Source organism: Manis pentadactyla, chromosome 1 (genome assembly GCF_030020395.1).
Source record: "Manis pentadactyla isolate mManPen7 chromosome 1, mManPen7.hap1, whole genome shotgun sequence".
In the NCBI taxonomy this organism is placed as follows: Eukaryota; Metazoa; Chordata; class Mammalia; order Pholidota; family Manidae; genus Manis; species Manis pentadactyla.
Window position 1 is genome coordinate 231,257,485 of NC_080019.1, and position 27,938 is coordinate 231,285,422.

The 27,938-nt window shown below is 40.2% G+C and overlaps 1 protein-coding gene across 7 annotated transcripts in view; it reads left to right on the forward strand.

The window, feature by feature from the left end:
• The window catches only part of ERC2 (ELKS/RAB6-interacting/CAST family member 2), a 784,528-nt gene that overhangs the window by 371,732 nt on the left and 384,858 nt on the right, over nt 1–27,938 (forward strand). For 5 of the 7 annotated variants that reach the window (XR_008991907.1, XM_057486391.1, XM_057486398.1 and 2 more), the window contains 5 exons: nt 726–863; nt 6,193–6,333; nt 9,212–9,352; nt 13,298–13,333; nt 22,949–23,142. Coding sequence is in view for 6 of the 7 variants with exons in the window: in XM_057486391.1 (XP_057342374.1) it covers nt 726–863; nt 6,193–6,333; nt 9,212–9,352; nt 13,298–13,333; nt 22,949–23,142 (650 nt within the window). In the remaining variant the exon portion in view is untranslated. The remainder of the gene's footprint in view (nt 1–725; nt 864–6,192; nt 6,334–9,211; nt 9,353–13,297; nt 13,334–22,948; nt 23,143–27,938) is intronic. The other 2 variants (XM_057486392.1, XM_057486395.1) reach the window with 1 other exon arrangement.

The window sequence follows — 27,938 nt, forward strand, 5'->3', positions numbered from 1 at the left end:
GCTGCCCTTGTGCAGGCGTTATAATCGGCTATTTGGTGTGTTTATTTCAGGCTGTAGATAGTGGGTAAAAGTGGCTGGTTGCTTGCCAGCACATGACTTAGTTGCCAAATGGAGTGTTTAGTACTTGTTACATTTGATAGATATCACAAGTTCTTCCCATTAACAGTCTACTGACGATAACCTACTTGGCTTTTCATGTGCTTTCTTTGAAACAGCCACTTGACAACATCGAGCATATCAGAAAGTTTAATACTGAATAAAGGAGTGAGTGAATGACCACATAGGTTCTGTCATACCCTGATATGTGACTTGCTGCAGAACGGGTGCCCAGACTTCCATGTCTGTCTGTTCATGGAATGAGTAAATCCTGCGTCCGCATATCTCTTGATTCTCTGTACCAGGATTAGGTTTATGGACTGGAGACTTAAAGGGTTGGTGAATGGGGTAGAAATTGATAGGAATGATTGTGCTTGCATGTCTGCAGGCCTTGCATTTGTACAGAGGGAGAGAGTCTGCTCCCCTGTGTCACCTTTTAAATACAAAGTTGAATTACAACAAAGAATAAAAGTCTGACCACAATGGCCTTTGTTCTAAGTCAGTGTTAACCTCGGGTCATGCTTGCAATATCCATAATCTTGGGTCTTTTTAAAACAGATCCACTTCAGGAATCTTGGCCTTAGATATGTAATAAGATATGCATTAAATATGGTGAACTTTATTTTCAGATTGAAAACCTGCAGGAACAGCTTAGGGATAAAGACAAGCAGCTAACCAACCTGAAGGACAGAGTGAAGTCCCTGCAGACGGACTCCAGCAATACTGATACTGCATTAGCAACACTTGAGGAGGCTTTGTCAGAGAAGGTGAGCTTTTAAATGTGCCTGCTTTTCTCCATGGGCCACTGTCCCTCTGGTCCCAGCCAGCTCCCCACTCCCATGCTGGCTTCTCCAATAACCCTGGCACACTGAAGAAGCCAGGGCATCTTTTTGAAATGTGCACCTGAGCACACCACAGTTGGCCCTGCTTAGGAACCTTTGCTAGCTTGTTACTGTTCTTAGGATGATAAAAACTGGATCCCTTAACCCGGTCTATGGAGTCCCTCCCTTCATCTGCTCTGGCTGTGGTCTGATCAGCCACCTCTCTGCCTGTCTCACTCCTCCCTCCCTGCCTTCCTTCTTTTCTAGCCTCATTCCCCATCTCTCTGCCCTGTTGTCCGTGCTCTAGCTGTGCTGGCCTTGTAGATTTTCAAGTGCACTGTGTCCTCTCCTGCCTCAGGACCTTTGCACATGCGGTTACCCAGAATGTTCTTTATTTCTTTGCAGATTTAATTCCTCTTCTGAGAGCTCAGCTTCCTGAGAAAAGCTGTATTGTACTGTAGTCAAGAATATGGACTTTGGAGCCAGACTGCCTGTCTCCTATATTTCTCATTATCAGTGTCTATAAACTATAATAATGAGCTCAAACAGAAGGAAACTAGGAACCAGTTCCAGCTCTGCTACGACCTAACTGGGTGATCTTGGCAGGAAACCCTCTCCCCCAGCACCTCCAGTTTCCCAGTTATGGAATAAGGGAAGTAGGTTAAATGTCCCATAGGTTCTTTAAACCACAGCTCTCTTAAAGGTTTCTTCAGTGTCTCCTTCAGAATCACCAGAAGGTGCCAGTTGAAAACTTAAATTATTAGGCCCCATCTATGCTTGCTCAGCCTTGTGGAAGACCTGGGAGTCCACTCTTCAGCAAATTCTCCAGCTCATTCGGTGTACAGTCTATTCTGAGAACCACCTCTCTACACTAACAATACAGATGCTAAAAAAGAAAGAAAAGGGCCACAATCCTATGGCTCGATTATCTTCAGGTTCCTATTAAAAATGATAAGATGATAGCTTTAGGATTAAATTGTACGATATAAGATTTTACTTGAAAACTTAGAAGAATAAATAAGATGAATTTTCAGGGGAAATATTCATTATTCTGTTTTCAAGTATTTATTACCAAAACTCTCTGTAGTTATTTTGCTTGTGAAATGTGAATGAGGGGATGTTGGTTCAAGAATTATTAAGGATTATGTATCCCTTTTGCAGTTTTTGAGTGACAGGATGTCAGCCCATTTCTACCTGTTGATTTCTCTCTCCAAATTCACAGCATTAAACATATACCATATACTTGCCCCATGCCACAGATCCTTGGCAGGATTTTATCATCTTTTTTTTTGCCTGACCCTATTAAGATTTGATTCTTTCTGGTTGAAATCCCCACACAATTCCTAAGTCTGGAACTACTCCCTTAATTTAAGCACTTACTTGTAGGTCAAGGGGATGGCCAGGGGCAAGCTGAGGTGTGTGGGAGTCTGGCCCCTCAACCTGACTCCACTGCCTGATAATTGCATTGTGTAGGGCAAGTCTTTCTCCTCTCAGTACCTCACAGGACCTTGTCTTCAAAATGCACATTTCAATTAGCCAAACCTGTAAGTTGTAATATCTTTTTGGAGCTACCTTGACTATAATTATTCAGTCTGCTGCTCCAAGGTCACAGGCATATGGAATCTGCATTGGATTATAGATGAGGAGTTGAGGACTCAGATGCCTTGAAGGGCTAGTCAGGGAACAAAAATGAGGAAGTGGATTTTGTGTGAGGCATTAAGGGCTGCTGGGGACTGTGGCAAGCCGGAGAGTCCTTGACTGCCTCAAAACATTCAAGTTCTGATTTAAAAAAATTTTGATGTACAAACCAAACAAAATAGCTCCATGGGCCAGTTTTAGCCCGTGAACTCAGTTCCCAAACCCTGTTTGTGTTTGAAGTTTAGCCTTTCACAGTAATGAAAAATAAAAGCAACTGGAGCAATTTATTTGGAAGGAATTTTCTAAAGATGGTAAAGTCAAAATGCTCATTTTTGAAAAGCACAAACAAAAACAGTAGGCAGGAGTTGGCAAGGTTCTCTATCAAGGGACAGAGAACAGTAGATTTATAGGTGTTTATTCCAGTGGGTATCAAACTTCTGTGTGTATCTAAATAATCTTATCATCTAGGAACTTCCTCAAATCCAGTTTCCTGGCTCCCATCTCCTAGTGATTCTGCTTCAGATGCTCTGTCATGGGGCCCAGGGACCCGTCGTTTTAACAGCATATCCAGTGATTCTAATGCAAGTGGTTAGAAGACCACTCTTCGAGAAATGCTAAATCCATGCCCTTCCATTTTAGAGATAGAAAGTGGGCTCAGTAAGGTGAAATGACTGGGCAGACATGAGAATGTCGGACACGTACAGCACCCTCCCCGTTCCTGGGTCCTGGGCAGATGGCATGAGTCAGCCGTGGCACAGGCTGACTTCTAGACCTAGCACTCAGGAAGCAGCTCCTAGTCTAAGTGGGCCCTTGGTTGGGATCTGTTGCCTCCTCAGGACTATCCCAAGGCTGCTCACCGCGGGGTGATGGAGTAGAAACGAACCCAAGACGCCTGGGCCTTGTCCTTTTGAGAACAGTACAGTCTCCTGTAATGGCCTTTCCCTTACACATGCTGTTGTCATCCACATTGAATTGAACAGATCGTCTGGAAAAAGACATAGTACAAAAAAGAACGGGGATTAATTAAGAATTGTGGACTCTTAAAACCATTTGATAATTTGCTGTCTTTTGGCCTATGAATAGGATTCCTATTAGGCGCTGTTCACCATTCCACTTGGATTAGGACATGCTGGGGAATGTGTTATTCCTTTTCATTTCCAGGAATCTATATATGCATGCACAGCACAAAAAATAATGCCACTTAGTTAAGATTGAGTGTGACTTAGCTCTGCGACCGACCCACAGAAGCTAAGGGACAGAACTCCCAGCATTTACATAGCGGGTCTTGCCAAGCCTTGCCGCAGCCCCCTAGCAGATAAGCTGTTGAGAAAGGCAGATAGCAAGCTGGAGGTCACTGCAGTTCAGTTCCCGCCTAGTGATAAAGCGCGACTAGATTAGACCTCTGCAGAGCCCGCAGAGTGTGCAAGCAATGCTTGCCAGTGCAAATAAGACTGAAACAAGAACACGTTGTTGGAATTGCTGCAAGTTAGTTGTTAATCAAGTAGATCATGGCATATTAGGGCCTTTTAACACATGTTTTTGACATCTGGCCCTGTGCGGCTGACAGTTAAATTAGTTTTGTGATTGACGGAGAAGGATTTTGTAGTATTGAATCACCAATAACAGTTAAAAAGCATTGTAGTGCTCGCTGATTTTTTTTGTCATCGATGCCCAGTCCATAGTACAAGCGCTTAGGGCAAAACAACCTACTTCTCAACGACTCTGACACCTTCTGGATGTTAATATGCATACTTAGTTTCATTTCCCTTCCTTTGAAGCCAAGGGGATCTCTAATCTGAGCTCTTATTCCTTCCATCAGCCTTTTTAATTGCCTGTTGTATGCCAGACAGTTGGCCCAGCCCTGGGTTCAAAGAGCCCTCAGATTTGATGCTGCCCTTTCGGAAAGCGAGGCTGGGAGGATGGATGTGCAGTAAAACCATGGGAAGGGTGGGATAAATGTCACACGACCGGCCAGAGCTGTTCCTGGGAAGGTTTCCAGCGAGGTGACACGGTCAGTTTGGGGCTTTAAAAATGTCATTCCAGAAAGCTTGTGGAGGAAGTGATGGTATGGAGAAGGCTGGTGGCCGGGTGACCAGTTGTGACACTTGTGCATTAAGTGGAGGTGAAGGCAATAAAGGACTCAGTTGCTGAAAGTCTTAAAAGCCCTTGAGAGACTTACCATGCACTGAGTCCATTTCCTTCTTCTGTAGGTCCCGTAATCTGCCACTCGGCAGCGTCAGAGACAGAGTAAAACAGGACTGTAACTGGGGCCAAGGAGAAGACAAACACAGGCGATTAGCAGACCCATTTGCTCTTTTCCCACCCCGTCTGTTGTAATAATATAATTTGTTTTAAAGTGTTTTCAAATAATCACAAAACAATAACGGTACTTTTTCTTTTCCCTTGAAAGCATGAGATACATAAATTATTGTCATTGGGTAGAACAGTGCTTCCCTGGGGAATCTTAAGTCACAGGCTGAGTGTTCAAACTCGCTTCCCTCTGCATCAAACACTGTTTTACCCTTTTCTTATGTAGCAGGCATTGTCTTGTTGCTATTTTGTGACAGCATAACAGGTAATATCAGGGTCCTTAAGTATAGTTGTTGCACTAGTGTTTTTGGCCATCCAGAAGGAAGTTCAGACACATGTTGGGTAGTTTGAAACAAATTTCAGAAATTCAACTCAAACTTTACCCAAACGGAATTTTCCTTTGGAAAAGAAAGTGCTTATTTTTTATCTTGGGAAGGTTCCACAGCTTTGGAAAAGGTGTCTATCAGAGTAGCACTTTCACTTCAGTACAAAAGTCAAGGGCAGAAATGTCCTCCGATCTTGAATGGCTCCAGGCATGTGCTTGTGGAGTGTAGTTTTGTGGGAATGGCTGCGAGCCGGGATGCGAGGGTGGCCAGTGTGTGAGGGGGGGTCCCCTTGGATGATTCAGCCACTCTCTCTGGGCCTGGGTTTCCTCCCCACCACAATCTGGCCAGTAGCACTGGTCCAGACCTCACAGTTGTGTTGGGGACCAGGCAGAGAGGGGTGCATCCTCCACCTAGCATATAGTAAGCTCTCAATAAGCTGCTGTTGACCTTCAAGAAGCCATTGAAAAAATACAGAAGTGAATGAGTATCTCCAGGCGCGTTGGCAAGTCACTTTTCCAATGAATTCATTGTGTAAGTGGAGGACGGGGTCTTATCCCCTTTCTAGCCAGAGAAGTGTCTTCAGAAACCAAGGAAGGTTCTTTGATGTTAAACGTAAAAGCCAAGCAAAGAGGGTCAAGCCAAGAGGTCGGTTCTGCTGCTTCCAATCGCCTGTATGTGGCTCTGGCTCGTCTCCCTCTCCTGGAACCACTCTTGAAATTTTCCAGGTGCCACCATGAACCAAGAGCAGCCTGGAGCTTGAACATCAAGTTCCCTTGCAACCCTACAATGCTCACTTTAATTAATAAGCCAAAAGCCGTATTAATCATCTGTCCCAAATGCTGTTGCACACAGCGCCGCTTCAGACCAGATTCTGAACATGTAGCGTATCGATTTCTGTAGATGGTTTCTTACATGTCTTGCCTCTGATTTCCTTCTGCAGCGTGCCCTGGCACCCACAGCAATGTGTTCTCACCTCTTCTTGTTTGACCATTGCCTCACAGGAGAGAATAATTGAGCGTTTGAAAGAACAGCGGGAGCGAGATGATCGGGAAAGACTAGAAGAGATAGAATCCTTCCGCAAAGAGAACAAAGACCTGAAAGAGAAGGTCAATGCTTTACAAGCTGAACTGACTGAAAAAGAGGTGAGTTGGGAGAACGAGGGAACCGCGCCATCCGCAGTGGTGACCTGGAGTCTAGAGACTTGAGTTGAGGCTCTGTGTGAAGGCTGGGGGAGCAGAGTTTCCTGGTAAGGTTCTAAATCCAAAGGAAAATATTTACTGTAACTCCCTTCATCTCAATGCCCTTTGCATATTTTTCTACTAAAAACTGCATACAGTGTAACGCCTGGAGACAACTCTTGATATCTTACCATATTTGTGTAGCTCAGAGGCTTCTAAGTTCTTTTCAGCATCGCATAGTCCTTTGCTTGACATAATAACAACAGCAGCATAGATGCAGTAACAGCTCTATGTAGAATAATACAAGCTCCACTCTGGAATATCATTTTTACATTATGGTAAATAGTTAAAAACAATGTTGTCATGCTAGAGTAAATGTGGGTGTAGAATACAAATCTCATCTGCATTTTAAAAGTAAAGCAGGATACTTTAAAGACAGTTCTGACTTTGGGTTACGGGGCAGGATGCTGTGGGCTCTCCTGCCATGTCCTGAGAGGTGCCTCTAACCCCATTAACTTATTTTGGGATGCTTTGGTGAAGAGGAAGGAGAAGAAGCAATGCACATGATTTTGCTCAGTCTCAGAGCTCTGAGATCCATGCCATGATCCACAGTTGGGCCCTTGGTGGTTGCTTTTGTCCACAGGAAGCATCGTGTCCTCTAGGGCTGTTACAGACCCTTCCACCCTGCTGGGTGCTATCACTGCACAGTTGTCCATTTGCCAGCCCCCCATTATTACCTCAGCCCCTGGGTTTGGGATAATTCTATCCAAATTAAAGTTCTAAGTTAGGAATTTGGGAGGGGAAGAATTGATGAATAACAGGAATTTTGAGGAAACTCAGAAGCAAAATTCATATTCCCTAAAATTTAAGCTCACCGGTGTTTTTGGAGAGGAGATTATTTCTTTGATCTGAATCTAAGGATGTAAATCCTCTTCCTGCTATTTCCCTACTCACTCCACACTGGGGACCTGTGAGTCCCATGGCTGGGATATGGCAGAAGCCACACCTGGAAGCGTGGCCTTATCGGCAGCCTTCTTCCCGGATTACAAGTGTGACTCATAAGTTTGCGCCTTAAAACTGGTATATATACTTCTGACTGAAAAGAGATCTTGATGACATGGTGGAGCAGAAGCTTTAAATGAAAGTAATTCCATAAGCAGTGCCAACATTTTAGATTTCAGACAAGCACTTTAGCAAACATTTATTGTTCCTGTATCATCATGTACCTGCCACTGGGCTGGGAGTGTCGTTCAGGGTTCCTCCAGGAAAACAGAACCGTGTTAAGAAATGTATCGTAAGGCATTGGCTGTCATAGTTACGGGGGTGATAGGGCACGTGCAAAATCCCATCAGGAAGGGCAGGCTGGAAATTCTCAGACAGGAGCTGACTCTGCTGTCCACAGGGGGAGTTTCTTCTTTCTCAGGGAAACCTCAGTTTTGCTCTTTCATCGAATAGGATCAGACCCATCCAGATTATGGAGAATAATCTCCCTAACTGAAAGTCAGCTGGTCATAGATGTTAGCCCCATCTCCAGAATACCTCCCCAGCGACACAGAGATTGATGTTTAAGTGAGCCTAGCCAAACTGACATGTAAAGCTATCATCATACCTGGCAATTTAAAGTTTATAAAGAAAAACAACACATAACCGTTGTCAGCAGGGAGCTTATAATTTAGTTGGGGTGATAATAATCCTCATTGTAACAAAAATGCTTGGGGTGATCTGGTAAAGAGCATTGAAATTGGAGTCGCAGTCCTGGGACTGAGACTTTTAATATCTTGGGGACCCTGGAGAAGACACTCAGCTCGTGTGAGCCTCAGTTTCTGGACGTGAAAAGTAGGAATGGCTAACCTGCCCCTCAGGGAAGTTAGGAGCTGAGTCATTTGCTCAGTGATGGTAGGGATATTATCTTCCTCCACAGAGAATTCCAGGGCCCACAAAGCAGCTCAGACCTCAGATACCCAGAGGCATCATTTCCTAAGTGCTTAGTATCTTCCAAGGTGCTGCAAATGGCTATAAAGGAAATGTACAAGGTCTGACTTTAGGTGAAACCTGAATATTTTATTCACATTGATGTGGCTAACCATTTCATGTTTGGTGATGGACATCCTACTTGGGCAGTTATGTTCTCATATTTATTTCTTTACTTTTTGGTATTCAGATATTCAGGGAAGCTCTTGGATTCTGGGCATGATTGGTGAATGGAACGGTTTAGGTCACCCCATGCTAGAGTCGGGGAGATTCATTATGTCTGCTGAATCTGGATTTACAAGGGATGGGAACATAATGTCTACTCTATATTGTAAAATAGTTTTGTCTTTGATTCTGCAGTTGTTTGAAAAACCATGGGTCAGTTTTTAGTTAAAAACATGGAATTTGATAAAAAGTTAACAGAACGCTGCTTTTATACTCGATTTGCCCTGTGGGGGGGGGGGAAGCATTTGAGGCAGTATTTTCTTTCATATTTGTCTTAGCATCTGCACAGCCTGGCAGCAGTGAATGTCAGTGGAAGAAGGTTCAGGACGTCTGTTTTGCCATGACATGTAAAGACCACCTTGGGACTTACACCATTAGCATGACTTTGAGACATGAAACGTGCATTTGCTGACCACACCGTTTGGTCACATTGGCTTCTACACTGCAATTAGATCCTGCTCTGTTCTGTAAGCTGGCCAATTTAAATTTCCTGGCCAGAGCCAACTATTGTTACCTTTGTAAGACTGCATTTACCCTTTCTGTCCAATGCCCACTGTATGCTATGTATAGAATCCATGTATTCAAATGGAAGACATTGCTCATAGAAATTGCAGTGTTTTACTTACTAGTATTCTTTTTCTTACAGTCTAGTTTAATTGACCTCAAGGAACATGCATCTTCATTGGCCTCAGCAGGGCTGAAAAGGGACTCCAAATTAAAATCACTAGAAATAGCCATTGAACAGAAGAAAGAAGAATGTAGCAAATTGGAAGCCCAGTTAAAAAAGGTAAGTGAAGCCTAAGAAAAAAAATGCTTATCTTGCAATGAATTTATAAAATGGGAAAGGAAGAGACATTTCTCAAAAGAAACAAACCCCTTATCTTTAGCTGTCTGCTGATAAAAGAATTAAACTCTCTTAACTTTATTCCTAAGAGGTCTGCATCAAATCTGTCTGTGAACCTGAAAAGTTATCTTAGGTTTCCTGTCTGAAAAAAAAAAAAAAACCAGAAAAAACAAAAAACCTTGAAAAATACTGAAAATAGTAGTGCAAGTGACCAATATTACAAAACACAGCCATTACTGTCTGGGCACATCTCAACTATCAAAAAAAGATAAATGGAAATGTTGGCAATAAACCAAAGACTCGAGGGGCCTCATTATATGCAGATAAACTTTCACTCCTCTCAGAAGTAGGGCAGCTTTTGTATTGGAACTTTGTAAAAGTTTACCTGACAACGTTAAATTTCTAGAAGTTCACCAAAACAGTCAAGTCTCTAGAATATCTCTGGGATGACCATTTACCCTTGACCAAAAGTGACCTCTATGCCTAAGAAGCTCACTGTATGTAGAAGTCTTTGGAAGAGATGGCAGGACCCTCACACTGTAGCATTGACCTGTTTTCTCTGAACTGGACATTTTCGTGGAGTGCATTTCCCATCATGCCTCATTCCTTTGACTCCTCCCCTGTGTTGTTTGGTTTGTCTGCACTCATTGTTCACACAAAACTCATAACAGTATGAGTTTAAGCATTCTGTTTCCCTTTGACAGTTTATAAACCCACTCAAGAGAAATGATAAAAACCTCTAAGCAATCCAAGCAGAGAATGAAATTTGACTTGGCATAGTTCATAGCACCCTGGAGTGGGGATTTATTTGCTAAAGTTACAAAAACATATGATATAGATGATAGGGAATAAAAACATCATGTATCTGTTGAGAAATTATTCTGGATATTTTAAAATATAATGTACTATTTTGTATGATGCAGTATATAACTGAAATGTGATTATACTGTGTTCCCTTTACCACAGAATTTTATGAAATTATCATGAGACGTTTCACTCTGTGTCCTTATTAATACAGAGAAAGTTAACAACAGAGGTCAAATCCCTTTACAGCAAGAAAAATCCCTAGACTGCAAAATCCATTTCCCCATCCACTCAACATCTCACTTTTTTCAGGCAATATCTAGTTAAGCAGAAATCTTCAACAATAAATCAAAGAATTTGAATTGGCCATTTGAAGGTATTTCAATGGAGGTTAACTTGGCTGTTTATGCACTGGGTGTATGACACTCATTCTTGACACATACATGAATGTCTTGTGCAGTACGTTATATATGCATATCAAGAAATGAACACATGAAGGGTATTTTTATTTAATGTGATCATAAGGCAGGTTCTGAAATAACTCTGTGGCTCCTTGTGATGGCCCTTTGCATTATCTTACCCAGTGGCAATGTGCTCAGTCCAAGGAAGACCTCAGTGTGAGGCATGAAAGATACCCTTCATCAACTCTGAGTTGCTATTATGGAGATGAGGCCACCCCACAAATTATTTCTGCAGATACGTATTTGGCACCCTTCTTTTTAGTGTAAGTCGTTTGGGGATTTGAAAGTCCTCTACTAATTAAAAGGAAGAGGTTCACTTGTAACTGTAGTTGCCCGTAAAATCACTCAGAACATGTGGTTTCTGTAGAGTTGGGGGAAACCACCTACTGAACTTCACAGGTCTAGTGCTGTGAACTTTTTAGCCTTATTCCTGACAACATTTTAACAATCTGCCCCATCACCAGGATTAAAGTAACAATTATGGTTGTCTTGCTGTAAGGGACTTACCTAATTTATGAAAAGATAACTTATTTCTAGGGATATAAATAATCTTTGCCTACATGATCTCTTAAATGCGTAGTACAGTGAGATTAAATAAGGTAATTATAATTTAAATATTTTTATACCTAACCTGCAGATGTTATTTTGTTATTTTTGGCTCTCTAACATCAACTAAATTCAAAAGTTTAAAATACTTTTTCTAGTAGTCTTTAATTTCTGCTAATAAATAGTTCCATAAAAACCTCAAGTACCCATCACCTTAAAAAGAATTGAGATCTACATGAAATATTTGAAACTGTAAGCCAACAGTATGTGAATATACATATAAACACATCATTTACTCATGGAAAAATAAGCAGCTATAAAAGCTTAAGGAGTGTCTGGGCCTCCTTTTAAATAAAAGGGTATGTGACTTGTGAATAAAATATAAAGGGTTACTAAATGAAAGCTGAAAACATAATAGTTTTATTACATCATAAATAAGCCATGAATCCCCAATGGAATTTTGCTCAAGATTTGTGAGTGTCCAGGTATTTTTGCCGTAAAATCCACACAACATGGTAGATGTGTTTAGCTGAACAGAAACCTGGTCTGCGTGTGACCAGGACTCCAAGTGGTGATTTAAATAAAAAAATTTTTTTTTGTCTTACGAACAATGCTTGACATTGGTAAGGTGAGTTTTTACATAAAGGTTTGTGGAGAACGTTCACATACATAGCTGCTTTTAACCCTTCACTCTACTGTGTTAATTTAAGACATCTCCAAATACTTTGTGTTGCAAAATGGTTACAGGTAGAGAAAGAACTCTTCCTTACACATTGCATCCCACCTCTTAAAAACTATGCACTCAAACACTCACGTGTGAGGAACTCTGTCCTGATATTAGGCTGATGAAATGATACTAACCAATAATGCATTATTTTAGTGATGAGCGTGCTTTATCAATTGAGTGCAGTCATTCATCTCTACAGGGACATCTAGAGGTTGAGAAAACCTGAGCAGTGACGTGTGGCTCATCTTGTCTTTCAGAGAGTATTTGGTGTTCAGTATGTAGAAGTCAATTTACTTTATTTGACTAGAAATCAGTTGAGAAGCAACAGCGATTCAAAATGTCATGATTTGTGTTATTCACTAATTTTCCAATTAATATCACTTTTGAGGAAGCTGTTTTTTCCCCATACCATGGTAAACTTTTCATTGACTTGATTGAAGAAATGAAAAATTGAGGCCCTTCAAAGATACTTGTCTTAGCTTAAAACAAGGGGACAGTTCCTACCATACTTCACCTGCTGTCCTCTGACATTTAGCCCCAAATTAATGACGCAGGTATTTAAGAACTAGAACTGGAGAATGCTATTTAAAATAATATTTAGTACCTTGAAATCTACAAACACTGAAATCTATGCAAAATAGAGCATTACAAACCCTAAAGCGCCTGACACATAATAGTCAACGAAAACTATAGTTCTTATTAATTATAAAGTACTAGTAGAAACTAATTCTGGACAAAAGATGATACCGTATCTTGGTTCCCTTTTTCTTCCTGCTGACTTAAAGTTTTTCTTCTCCCATTTACTGTTAATCCTGAAATGTCTTGCTTACTGGTATTTTGCTATTGTTAACCTCCTGTTTGCTTATCTGTCTTTTTCTGAAGTCCAACTGAATAGGACATCCAGGCTTGTGTTAATTTAAAAGAAGAGCTATACATTCAATGATAAGGTTTAATTAATCTTCTATTATTACCATCTTTGAAGTCCAGGTAATAAATTGCAGTCCTGGCCAAAAGTATTTCTGATTCATTGCTAGAGGCCAGCACTTCATGTATCATCAAAAGTGGACAGCTTTCTTTATTTCATGGGTTATTTAACTTGAGAAAGGGAACGTAACACAAACCTTAAATTTCTTATTCCAGCTATTCTTTCTTGGGAGCCAAAGGCAACATCTGTTTCCCTAGAGCCTCTCACTTTCACTGTGGAATGTTTAGGAACTGAAATTTCTTCTTTTTTTAACGACTAGTTCGTCTGTGCAAATGCACTGGATTTGTTGAGCTAATGCTGCTTTTCTGGATCTTTCCTTCTTTTCCCTGTCTGTGCCTCAATGCCTCCCCAACTTTGCAATGTAGCAAGCTGAGCAGTTGTTCAATCAGATGTACAACCCAGTAAGTCATGTCTGAAAGTTCCCGCTGTAACATATCAAAGCATGAGGATCCGCTGATCACATGTCACAGTGTGCCATTCCTGAGGAGGTTTCAAAAATATTCATGAGTCTCTTCCCATTTCCGTTCTGTCAAAAGAAATGGCCTGTGCAGAGGCCACTGCCATTTCTTTTGAATGCGAAATTCACAGATCAAGAACTCAGGGAAATACGGTCAGCTCTGATAGTGCCGCCTTCTTCACTTCCAACCCGAAGGCTGTAGAAAAGCAGAGGTCAGCTGCGGATCTAGGCACATGGAATTTTTTCTTAGGTCCTTCAGACACAGACTTTATCTATGCCCAAAGGGAGAACATTTGTGAAATAGCAAATAACTCAGTGTATGTTCCATTTAAATGACAGAAGTTAAAAATAGGTTTAGATTTAAAAATAGTGCTATGCTCTTTGAGATTGGCAACTGCCCAGCCTTATTGTGGGCTTTCTAAGAGTTAAAAACATGCCATTTGGCAGAGGAAAAACTAAAATACAGCCTTGTGATAACAGATAGTAACAATTCTGATTATAGCGTAATGGTACACAAAATAGGTAACCAGTAAAAATATGCGTAAAGTGGCCCAGATGCTGCCATTTATTTATTTTTGTCCTAATGACAGGTGTGCATTTATATGGACCAGTTTATTTGTTTCTTTAACTTATTAAAGGTGAAGGGCTTTATTGTTTTGTCAACTCAAGTGGCTTACTGGGAGAAATACTACCTAAAGGTGACCAGAATATGTCTGTTGGCAGATGCAATCTGTGTTATCATGCATTCTAATTGCCTCCTATTTATAAATTCCCATCATGGCAAAAAGGAATAGCATGGATGAAGGAAGCAATTCAGCCAAACACTTTTTTCGCTAAGCTGCCGCTGCAGGATACATAGAGCGTGCTATACGAGGTGCTCCAGTGTACGTAATTGGATTCAACCTCCACCCTCCATTCTTCAAAACAAATTTTATTTTTGCAAACCTCAAGCCGCATTGGAGCATCTTTATTAACCTCTTTCCCCAAATATGATTTTTTAACAGAGCAGCAAAATTTCCTTTCCCTTCACATTTGCATGCAAGTGTCAATAAGCAGGCTCGAGACTGAGGGAAAGGTGCAGACAGACAAATAAGATGGGAATGTCAAAAATATTTATGAGTCTCTTTTCTCTAAGAAAATGAACCCTGGGTGTTTTCTTTAGATCATTTTGAAAAAGGGGTGAAGTAATGCTACTGAAATTGTTTCACACTTCTAGCTAAGGGCAGAGAGAAAAGCTAAGCCTATCACGTTTTGGGCATGTGCAGGACAGACTGGGAGGGCTTTGTTTCTGCCGCAGCCAGGACTTACAGGCCCCCTGAAGGGAGCTCATCTTCTCTGTCACCGTAGGTCGTGCCGGAGAAACAGCTCTGTGAACTTTTAGGCCATTTCCAGAAATACTGATGACATGGCCCTTCTGGGGCCTGGCCTTCATTCTACAGGACGCAAAGGCCAACCTTTCTGTGTGTTAGGTGACTAAGTCAAAAGTCACTGACTGACGTTTCTCCCCAGGCTAATTAAGCTAACCCACTGTTCTGACATCCTGAGAACAGCACCGACTCCCATTATTTTAGCTCCCTCCGCTTGTAGATAGTCTCAGGGTCCAGCTCTTTTTCGAACTGATTAGGGCTGCAGCAGGATGGATTTTGTATCCTTAAGAGTCTTTTTAAAAAAACCATTTTTTTTTGGTTATAAAAATAATCTATGGTCACAGTGGAGAATTTGCAAAAGTATGGAAGGTCATAGGAGAAAATGAACACCGCAGGGCTCCCTCCTGCCCAGAGAGAGAATCACCTGGCAGACCTGGGTTGTCACCTGCCCAGATGTCACTACGTGTCATTATCTCCCTCCTTCCTCCCCTCTCCACCCTTCCTCTTTCCTTCCTTCCCTTTCTCCCTTTTTTTTTGGTCTTTTTTTCCTTATCTATTACTCTATTTCTTTCCACCAAATTGTGTCCAAGCGTTTATTGAGTTTATATCCTATTTTAAAATGCATCATCAGAAATTTGTCATATAATCAGCTACTCTTCCAAAACATCACTTCCAAGGTCGTATGATAGCCCAGTGCAACCTCTGCATCCCCCAGATGTTGATCACCGCTATCGTTTTTTTTTTTTCTTTTTGGCCAATATAAAAATGCTCTAAAGAACATCTTTTCTAATTCACTTTCCCACATTTCTATCTTGTTAACAGATAAATTCCTGGCTTAGTGCTTTCAAAAAGTTCCTGAAGGTTCCCACTGTGTTACATTTTACAGAAATTTTACTAAGGCTCATGTCCTCTAGCACTGAGTGAAGGCAGCTTTTCTGCCACACCCCGGGCAACACCGAAACCCTCATTGGATGTAACTCCAACAAATGCATAGTGGACATCCCCCCTGCCCCCGTCATTTTAACTTTCTTTTCTTTAATTACTAGGGTGGTTAAGGTTTTTACTGCATTTATTAGCTGTTGATATTTTCCTTCTGTGAATTGTTGAAGCCATTTAAACATGTCTTTTTGAGTTTACTGTTTTGTTCATTGGTTTGCATGAGTTATTCTGTGCTTCAGACAACCTTTGTCATATTGTGCAAAGTTTTATTTAACTAAAATTTTTTAATAAAAAGAACTATTTTTAGGTTTCTTGACCCCCTTTTCCCTTTAGGATTTCCTCATTGCCTTTATGCTTAGATGTCATTCTCTGATTTCAAAGGGAGACCTCACCTAAAATTTTAATGTTACTCTTTACATCAGTTTAATTCCTTGAGCAGTGAGGTTCTCACTTAATTTTTTTCTGACATTCATCTATCCCAGTGCCATTTATTAAATAATTCTTTCTTTACTGATCTTGATAGTATTTTCTTATATACTGAGTTCTCAAATGGGTAAATTTCTTCGTTTCCCAGCTTCTGTTGAGTTTTATCAATGTCTGTTGTTTTTTGGGACTGAACTTTAATTTTTGTGACTTTGTAATATTTTTAAACATCTAAAACCACATTCTACCCTAATTCTTCCTGTTTTTCACTTTGTCTATGTTTGTTTTAATGTTTTTAGCTTTTAATTTTCTATCATTCCAAGTAAAGCTCAGGATCACCTTGTCAATTAAAAAACACAATTGTTTGTGATTTTAATTTGAATTATAGTCAACCTGTAAAATAATTTTGGAAAGATTTCTATCTTTCCAGTATTATTTTTTTCCCATTCATGAACTTGATACAACTTTTATTTATTTCAGTGATCTTTTACAGTTAAGTTTTGATGTATTCCTATTACGAACCTGTGGTATTTCTTTTTAAGGATCGTCCTAGCACTACTATATATATAGTTTCTAGGTTACTGTTATGAATGCTGTATTTCCCCTTTTATTTCCTAACCAGTTATTGATACCTAGGAAATTTCTTTTATTCTTGTATGTTTGTTTTGAGTATGGTCACCCTATAAATCTTGGTGAATTATAACTCAGCCTTTTTTGTTAAATAGGATAATTTTACAGTCAACTCTATGTCCATTAGTTTAAACTAAGAGTAAATAAGGATTAAGCTTTGAAGTCCTTCTGGAATATTTTTTTCCTAGAGTCAAAATAAACCTTCTACTTTAAAAAAAATCTTTTAGTTTTACTTAGTCATCCCATTGTACTAAATGATACTCTAATGCCATTTCTTAGGAATCTGAAATTTTGCCTTTATATCATTATTTCTTATAATAATAACCCTTTGGCAGCTTAGCCACCTGTCTCTACTCCTGGAGGTGTTTTATCTTATCATTTTAAACACAGTGTAGGTTATCTTCATTTCAGTTCTTTTTCTTCCCTTAGCTCTTAATTCCAGAAAAATAATATGTTTTTTTCATCAGTCTCAAATACCTTCTTTGCTGTATCCCTGGTTGTTATTATGCCCAGAGATGGTATCCAGAAGTTGCAGATAAGTCTTTAATAAATCTTTAGACCCTCTGGATTTTAAATTTAGTGCTTTGTAGCTACAAGGTAAATGACTGACTTGAAGGCACTGGGACAACCTTGTTACTGACCATGGTACACTGAGACCCCCCTGGAGGTCCTCCACACATACAGGTTTATCCCCTGCCCGGTCGCTATCCACTCAAATCCTCTCTCTTCTGTAAATGCATCTTTTGCAGGCCTCACATTTTATGTAAGGAATTACAAGAAAAAGACCAAGTGTTTTTCCAATCCGGAGTGAAAAATAAAATCTTGTTAATGTCCAGTGAGGTCTTCCTGATTTGTTTAGTACTGTGGGACTGCATGATTCCAGGCACATGGTGGGCTAAATTATAAATGCCTAGATGGCGACACTGGATAGGTGCAGTGGTTTTGTTTTAAGATTTTTAAAGCCTGTTTGTGAAAATTATTTGATTCACTTAAATAGCCTAGTCCCCCCAACACAATTTGAGAGATAATTCAGGGTATGCACATATACAGCATATGCAAACACATGCACATTAAACACGTAAGCACCTCATTGCTTGAACCAGGCTTTCAATATCTAAACACGCAAGTAACAATTTGAAATAACACTTAAGATCTGAAGTCACATATTTTATTTCAGAACCTCTAGATAATTATTTCAGTTCTCTACGTTGCTAGATTTAGGGAATGCCATAGTTAAAATAGATCACATTAGTCACTATATTTTTTATTTGAAGGGTCTTAATATGTGTTAAGCACACAGGTCTTTTTATTTTATGTAGGTATGACATGAGAAACATTATTATGAGCATTTGCTTATTTATAAATACCCTGTTTGTTCCATCTATGAAATTAATATTAATTAGATTTAAAATAAAATTTAAATTTTGCATGATGTTATAGTTCTGTAGTCACCCTTAAAACTATTTTAAAAATATTTTGTTCAAAATTCAGAATTCCATGAAGTTTGGAACTTCTTTTAGAAGATTGAAATCAAATGTGATGTTTAAAGTTGTTTATATGCCCAGTTCTGCCATTAAGATATGAAAGGAATATCCGAGTGTTATTAACAGACACTGACCCCCCACAAGTGCTGCGATCAAGAACCATTTTCACTGCGCATCATTTAGCAAATTATTGCTAAAACCCGTTAGCAGCAGGGAAGGAGATTTCAGCAGATTCAATAGTTAGTGTTCTGCTTGTGTTTATGGTCAGGACTAATCGTTTGTTTATTTTGAGAGAAATGGTTTTGTATCAAAATTGTTAGGGCCCATTTCAAAAAAAGAATTTTCATAATGTCATACTTGAATATTCCCTGCCCAGTGACACAGCAGGTTTCTGCACCAAAGTTCAAGGTTTCCTTTCTGGGCAATGGAATGATGAACTCACATTTTATTGAAGATGATCAATGACCAACCTTTATGAGAGAAGTGTGAATAAACTTGTGATCTTTACTATCAGCCCTGGCTTGGCTTCAGCCACTTTTTGCTCTTCACTTCGCTTTAGGTATAGTATTAGTCTGACATTTTCCCTTATTTCCTGAAATAGTTCCAATTCTTCTATTAAAATAGCGGCTAGGTACTGTTATGTACTGCTTGTCCTAAGTCATGACCAGATTTCTTTCTGGTCCCTGATTTAGGCTTTCAGAATGAGTTCCCATCAAAATACCGAGGCCTGCCCACATCAGTGAGGCTCCAAGCTCTGTTTTGATTATTTCCACTTGTGGGGAAGTTTCCTTACATATGGAAATGCAAGAAACATAATTGGAAGACCCTCAAAACTTACTGATCTAATATGTAATACAGACATTTCTGAACTGTTCTTTTTCCCAGTCTTCTTCATTCCTATAAGATGCTTGAGGGCTGCACTAAAACTTAGTGGAAATACTTTGAGGCAGAACCATATACCTAGATTTGTCTTTAAACAGACCTATTTCATCAGCAAAATTTAATCTCTACATTAAGAATAATACTGATGTTTCTTTGGTTTTAAAGACTGGCATATATGTTTTGAAAGTGACAATGTTCTTGCCTATATTTACAATTAATAAATTCTGAAGCCATTAAGAGGCAGTCCACGCCATTTTCAAAAGCTAGATTCCCGACTGATGCAGATAGGGGAACAGAGGTCATGTACCTTAGAAGGATGGGAGGGGCCTTCACTTCCTGACCTTTGCAGGGAGCTGATTTCAACCACAGATCTGTAAGGGGAGCAATCCTTGCATGTTTTCAGTTTAAACCTTCAATGAGTCAGAATGCCATGGTAGGAATTTGTTCAGATCAATGGTTACTCAAATACATCTATTATATTAAAGTACCTTAGGCCTAAATCTGTTATCTGCTTTTGATCCCCATCAGGAGCTGCCAGTCCAGACCAAAGAAACCATGTTAGAATTTGAAAAGGCAAGAGGACTGCCTACACGCGACTAAAGTGCTTCCTTCATTCCATGTTTAGAGGAGGCTTTTGCCTTATACCTTTGAAGGCAGCATCGGGTTTATAAGCTCAGTTTCCTCCTGTATCTATTCAGAGCAGCATCGCTCCCAGTCTGTAGAACACAGTATAACACACTCAAGGGATAGTGGTGAGCAGTTTCTCCCCATCCTCTGAAAAGCTGTGGTGCAGGGCGAAGAGAGCTGGTTACCTGTAATATTGTTTATAAGCTCCATGAAGACGTTTGCCTGCAGTGCTCAGGTTGGATCAGGGACCCCCAGCCTTCAGTCACGTGAGCCTCTCTCTGCTCCGAGTCTTCCTGGACGCTAGTGATGGCCCAGAAGCCGCTGTCAGTCTCCCATCTCTGTATGTCTCTTTCTTAGTGCTTTCTATTGACTTAGATTTGTAAAAAAATGCTGTTTATACCTTTACTTACTAACCCTTCTAAGAATTCTGGCACCCCCACATTGAAGGTGGTCTGACATAAATTCTTTTGCCCAGAAATCAGTAGATATTGATATGGAGATGGATATACTTAACTCAGTGATATTCTTGAGGTTGCTATTTCTTTTAAAAGACAGAGTCATTAGCACTTACAAGTATTATCTAACAGACAACAGGCCAAGTGTACCCTCAGCTGTGGTCTTTATTTTAATAACATGATCTAACTTTAGCATCACATGAGGCCAGTGGTGGTCCAACTTCGGGCACGTCTTTTCCTAGGCTTTCTGTACCTCTAAGTATGTATACTATCATGATGAAAATTAAGTAAACCTATTAACTTAGCTATATAACAAGCCCCCCTGATGAAATGCATATTATAAAATAATAATCATAATAGAAACATAAGTGAATAATACCTTCCCCATGTTAGTCATTTTGTAGTTTCCACTGTCCTTACGCTATTCATTTGCCTGTAGGAGGACTGAGGCACAGGGCAGGATTTAGAATCTAGGTCTCACAACCAGTAATCCTGAACCTGTCTATTAAAAAGAATGATAATAATCATAAGAATAAAAACCAAAATAATGCACAGTGGCTAACCGCCAGCTCTTTGTGAATCTTTAAACCAGAGTCAGGAAAGGAATTTTACCCCAAGTTAGAAACAGGCATTCAAAACATTTTTATTTGTTTTGAGTGTTTGTAGCTTCTCAGACTCAGTTCATTCTTTTTTAAAGATCTTAATGTCATTGGTTGGGTAGTTTGAAAAAACTGTCATGAAAAGATTTCTAGTTTAAAAAAAAAGGAAATATAGTATAAAAGTGGAAGATAATTAACATGAAAATTTTGTTTTCTTTTTCTTAGCACTTAAAAAATAGTTTTAAATGGGTTTCTGTTATGAGAGTTGATTCTTACTACCACAAATAGAAGTGGGTATATGGAGTAGTTATTTTATTTTAAAAGAGAGTTTCTACATTTTTAAAGTGGAGAATAACAAATTTAAATCCATTACTTCATTTTAAAATAAAATTCTTAGATGAATAAATCTCAGGTGTATAGGCTCAGAATTCTCTTTCAGATTATGTTAATTATACTGAAAAAGCTCACTAATCTATTATAATGAAACCCAGTGTACATACTAAATAACTATCAATAAACTATAAATGTTTTCTGAGAAACATTGGTAAAAAGGAGTAAACCGGTTCCTTAGAGTCTATTGAGTTGATTTTTCTCCCCAAATTCTTTTGCCTGGTTGAGCATATTTCTTGAATGAGAAATCTTAAAGAACATGAAAGTAAATTATTTTCCTCTTATCCTCATGCTTAAATAATGTTACATGCAAAAATATTATTCTAAAAATGATTATTTTGTCATAAGTAAGACATTTATTTTCATTTCTACTAATTTTTGAATTGTTTTCTACTAAATCATTGCAAAACCTGTCAACCCTCTAACAGTAGTACTAGTATTAATTTTTTTAACCATGCATGACTCATTTGACCCCCTACCCCCCGTAGCTATTATAGCTTGCTTGCCTTGTTTGTCCCTGAAATTAAAAAAAAAAAGTTATAAAAACACAACGAACATCTGTTCTCCATAGTGAGACAGCAGCGCAGCGTCAATCCTAATAAATCACGAACATTTTATTCCATCACACATGGAGTTTGGAGGTACATCTGTATATGACTTACCTGAACTTTCTGTGTTGAATGTGCACCCTTGTAAAACTACATGTCTTTTTCTCCCTGCCTGCTCTTTGAAGAAATCAATTAGGAATAATGAGAAAGCAGGGGTAGGCAGACCTTTGCAGTTCAGTGTTCTTTCCATCTGTCTGGGAATATTTCAGCCAAAAGTTTATTTTGGGAAGATAAAAAAAAAAAAAGCCATTACACACACTCACAGCGTGCACACACACACACACACACACACACACACACACACACACACACACACACACACACACACACACACACACACAAAACCAATACTTTGGCTGCAAATTATTCGGCAGTATTGTTGCTATATTGTGCCTGTGTCTCTTCTTGTGTGTAACGCTGCCTCCTTTCACCCATGCATGTGTTTGCAGATTCTTGTCTGTGTGCTTGTTCATGAATTCGCTCCTCCTCCTCCTCCTCCTCCTGGTTCAGGTTCAATTTAATCAAGAGAACCAGAATTTATGGGTATGACTGTTAGCTGGAAAGCCCTTCGTCGCTTACAAGTCTTTTTTTGTTTAAATACATCTCCTGCTGAACTATCTCAGCGTGGTGAAGTGTTCAGAGATCAGGCAACCAGTCTCTTCTATGTTACCCGGCTTTACGTATGCCCTTGGTGGTTCTTGGATACATACTCTAATATCGTTTTATTTCATTTCTTTGTTTTAGAAAAGGGAGCTTGGGGCATGGGTCACCTCCTTCACTGGGAGGAGCTGCATTGCCCTATTTCTGCTTGCCGGACCACCAGGGAAAACATGCTAACAGCATCTACTCCCATCCACCCCCCTCATTTTTTGATGGGAAAGAAAAGCAAAAATTTGCAACATTTAACAAAACACAATCAAAGAAGCTCCCTTGTGAAACTGTAGTATACTTTAAAGTCAGCATTGTCCTAAGGTAGCTAAGATGTGTGATTTTCTTTTTTCTTTCCATTTGCCTTTTAACTGCCAGCATACCCATAATTCTCGGTAGTTATTATTATTATTTTCTCTAAAGTTGATTTCTGAGCCATTGGCGACTGCACTCCCGATTGCTCTGAATTGTTGTCTTAATACATTCTTTAACAATATAATGTTGAAGGCTCATAACATTGAAGATGACTCCAGGATGAACCCCGAGTTCGCAGACCGAATAAAACAGCTTGATAAGGAGGCATCTTATTACCGCGACGAGTGCGGGAAGGCGCAAGCGGAGGTGGACCGGCTGCTGGAGATCCTCAAGGAGGTGGAACACGAGAAGAACGACAAGGACAAGAAGATCGCCGAGCTCGAGAGGTAAGCTTGGCAGCACCGCCTTACGAATTGTCCGCAGGGAGTGGGCGCCCCCGGCTCGGTTGCCCATCTCAGGTTGTGTGGGCTTGGGGTGCCCGTGCCCATTTCCAGTTGGAAACGAGTTACGTATAAGGAACAGGGCCCGTTGGGGATGACGTTGTCCTTTTAAGGGGTACCCAGGAGGCAGTCAGCTTACCTTTGGAGGGCTTACATACTTCTTGAGTGCTTATGGCAATCATGCTCAACTTTCTTGAAGGATGTCCCTGAACTAGCATTTGTGCCAGCAAAGCGTAGAAGAAATTGAGGCTCTATGAAAACCTCGGTTTTTTTTTCCCGTGAAAGCGCGTTTTTGGTTTATGTTTGTTTTAAGCAAAGAACACAAAAGAGTGTATCTGGGAATTCACCCAAGACAGGGAGAGGGGAAAGGGTGTATATCCTTTGGGTGGCTTTCAGCACACCACAACAGATTCAGCTTGGGATTTATCTTTAAAGAGGACCTTATAGCATTTGGAAAATAAATATGTTTGAATAGGGTTTAAGGCAGGCCTACTTGATGGCAAATTCTGTCTAAAGACAAAGAAGGTTATATCAGGGTTCCAGAGTATTTAGATTTCCAGATAAATCATACCCATATTGTGTTTATGTATAGTATGGACTCTAAAAATAAGCTTTCTATCAGTGCTTTTTCCTATATTTCATATAAGGAAAGAATTTCTAAATAATCTTACGTAACTCCATACCTCTGAGGATTTCTTATTGGTTCAGCAATAAGGCAGAATTTGTCTTTCCTAGATTTAGTCCATATGGAAGAGATCAGCAAATTTTGAATACGTCAGTGAGTGTTTGCCAGCTCTGATCAAGACATTTGAGGGGCTTTAAAGGACCTCGAAATATATGCAGAATAGCTCTCTATGGTCTCGTAGAAAGACCACGGGTTGTAAGAAAGATCTGGGTTCAAATTTTGCCCCTACATCCTGCCAGCTGGGTGACCTTGAATCTTGGTTAGAAGTGAATCTCTAACAACTGATTAACTGATGAACTGACATCGTAGGTATCAAGTCCTCGAGCAAGGCAGAATGGTTATGTCATTATGAACAGTTCAAGCTAAAACAAATTCTCAATATTAAGCGTTCTGTATTAAACAGATAGGTAAACTCCCAATAAAATTTCAACATTTTCAAATATAGCCCTTAATATGTTCAAACTCCAAATCAATTAATATTTCATTTACAAATCAGCAGTAGTTTGATGGCAATCTGATTTTTATTCAGTTTGACCGATTGTAGCAATTAAATCAAGAAATTCTTTCCCCAGAAATAAGAATGGAAATTAAAATCCTTAAGGGCTTCATTTTAATTTTAAAATGTGGGAGTGTTCTGCCAGTCTTCTGGTTCTTAAAAACACTTAATTTTAGATGTATTTATATGGCTATTTTGGAACTATATCTTAGAACCAAAATTGTTCTTAAAAAGCTAGTGTATGACCACAGGGAAATCCTCATCACGTCTCCGTTATTGGTGGGAAAATTGAGACCCCAAAAGGTTGAACAATCTTCTGGAGATGGGTCAGAAAGAGACAAACCATAACATAGGTTTCCTGGTTTCTAGTCCACTGCTCTGAGAGGCAGTGAGCCACAGAGTGGATGCCCTGGGTCATACTAGGAATAGTAGTTATACTCATAATAATAGGTTATGAATATTTTATGCTCCTAGTGTAGCAGGGACTCTGCAAAGCACTTGACCTGCAACACTGTGTGCCATTTAAACTCATGCACAGAAAGGAAAGCATCATTATCCCCATTTTATAAATGAGAAAACTACGACCTACACAGATTAAGTAATTTCCTCAAGGCTGCTGAGTTTATTAGAGGGAAAGTCGGGATTTGAACCCAGGCCTCACAGATGAGTGACCGAGAACAGTCCCATCCCCCAGTGGGCCAGAAGGAAGAAGCTAGTCCGCTTGCTGCTGACTGAACAGTCAGGCGCGGAAGCCTTCAGCGCTGCCAGCCACAGCCAATCACCCTCATCTTTATTAGCTTTCATGAGGGGGAGTGATGTGCCCTCTCCCCCCACCCCCATTTAGAAGGCATTTTCTGCACTAAACCAGCTCCCCAGAACTGTAATTGAAACTCAGGATCAGCTACTATAAATATTTGCATAAAAATAGCATAATTGCCTAGTTGGACAGTCTTAGCTGGACGCTGTTGCCATTAAATCATCAAGAATATTCACATTTTTATTTCCTCAATCTGGAATGCATTAAAACAACAGTGATTTTACAGGCATTTATCTTTATGTACTTTCTGCACATTTTCTTTATCTCTGCCTTTGCCTTTTCTTAAAGCTGACGCCTCCCAGGCACTGCAATTCATAAAACGTGCAGTGGGACTTGGCTGGGTCCCACTTCTCTGCCTGCCTGTGTCTTGGGTCCAGCGGCAGAATACAGTCTGGGGAATGTCTGTGCCCCAGCCCAGCCCCTGAAGGGGGTGCAGGTGGAGACCGAGAGGGGAGGTTCCTTGGGAAAAGGTGAGCTCGGCCTCCGCCTGCCTCTCCACAGCGTTATTTGCTGGGCTATCTGATGGGTATTCCCACCAAGGCCTCTGACCTGCAGCCCTCTTCCAATCAGGCGGTATCTCCATTTGCTGGCTTACACTCTAAAAGTCATACCTCATAATGTTGAGAACTAACGGTTCCTTAGCAATTTGACGTTCAGCTCTCCATTTTGGAGTTGTCGGGGAGGGTTGGCAATTAAGTTCGTGATTTTTAAAAAGCCAAAAATTGAACTTGAAATACATTTGTGGTCTCTGGTCTGTAATGTGACCTACCTGAGTGAGAGGACCTCTTTTTAAAAGCAGCTCGAGGTCTAAAATACTCCAGAGCTTGAGTCCTGTGTGCAACAGAAAGTACAGGGTTAGGAATAAGTCAGGTGACGCGGACACTGGCCTTCTTCTCTCCCAGAGGGCGATTTGTGTCTGCCATCCTGTCCATTAATATTCCCATTCTTTCTTTTCCCCACAATATATACATTCCAAACAGCATGTGCCTGGCGCTTACGTGGATGCATTTACCTCTTAAATTCTGCACGAATGATGTTTTTCATCAGCCGTTACAGATTCTGCTTTTCAAAGTGCACGTTGCCCCAGTGTGGTCCCCACGTGCTCTTCTGCCTGCTCTCTTGGGCTTGGTACTCATGGTGTGGCAGGGCGCTACTGCCTTGGACCGCAGGCTGCTCTGGGGGTTTGACACAAGGTGGGCACAGGCACAGGACCTAGAGCGAGTGCCTGAGTCTTGGTACAAAGCAGGCTGCAGCCTTTTATTCGATCACCAACGCTAGATACCATGTAGGATACACAATCAAGTAGCTAATTAAATATTAGGGGCAGTGTAATGTATGGTCTTTCTCAGTGCCCATCAGGGGCTCTGGGTTTTGTTTAGAGTTTCATATTTAATCCTTTGGTGCCCTAGGGAAAAGAGAGGTTTACCAGTCTGGATTTCTGGCATCTCACTCATGGGAAGGAATCAGTCAGGTGAAAATGTTTCATGTAGTTATAATATGTTAGGAGATTTGTTGATATTTTTCCAGAGGACAGGGAATGCCCAAATTGAGCCCTTAATCACCTCCCTCCCCACTGTGGAGAGGAGGGTGGGCCCCTATGGCTCTACTCCTAAGACATAACATCAGAATAGAAAATAAGGTGGCACTTAATTTTCTGTATTGGGCACTAATGGCACCAGACATTCGGACGTTGAGAAATCATTTCAGATGCTTAAAAGCGCCTTATCTAAGGTTGAGAGACAGACTATTTTCCTTCCAAATTCATCCAATAACATGCTGACATCATTTCTTTGGTATCTTAAGGAACTGTTTTCACAACATGTAAACTTAAGCTTTACTTTAAAAAAAAAGATGACAGTATGTCCTAGAATCTCATGATTCGTGGAAGAAACTTGATACCGGTTCTCTTTGTTTTGCTACAAACTCTTCTTGCTAGTAGTTTCCATTTACAGTTGTTAATGTATTTGAAGGCATTTCCTTAAAACAAGTGGCAGGTCGATGGTTGTGTGCCATCACTAGCAACATTTTGGGGGAAGGTCTTGGGTGTCACGAATGCCTTTGAGAATCTGATGAAACTAGGAACCGTTGGGAAAGGGAGCTAAATCTTAAACGTTTGCTTGCTGTTTCAGTTTAGGATTCCCTAAAGCTTGGCCAGGGACCTCAGTTTGCTGTATCTTTGATCTAGAAGGATTTGAAAAGGCAGTTGGGGCCAGCATCACCGGCGTCTGTATGATGCCCACGGCCTGACCTAAGTCTTATTTTTGATGGGTTTTACATTCATGGTCACCAAACACTCTGTAGGGAGATTTCAGATATAAGGGATTATTGGATCGGTGCTCTCACCATGTGTTTAATCTTGAATTTTCTCTTTGATTTTTATCATTATAGTCAATGCTGTTTTCATTTGAAATGGTATTTAAACTTTTCCCAAAGGATCTGCTTTTTCCTTCCTGTGTGAAATGCTTGAAACTACTTGATAGTATGGAATGGGGCAGGGGGCACTCACTGAGCAGATAGCTTGGTAAAGTATTGTTTACCCATCTTGTTTTTTGAATAGGGCATTTTATAGTTAGCAAAATGAATAACCATCGTGTGATCCGGAAGAGGATCGTGGGGTTTGTTTTTCTTTTTCCTTTTAATTTTTGCTCGGCATTAGAGACTTCTTTGTTTTGGCTGATTAGAAGGCCATGTTAAATATTTTTGTACAAATCAATTATCCAGCATCTGGATATTTTCACTGATGA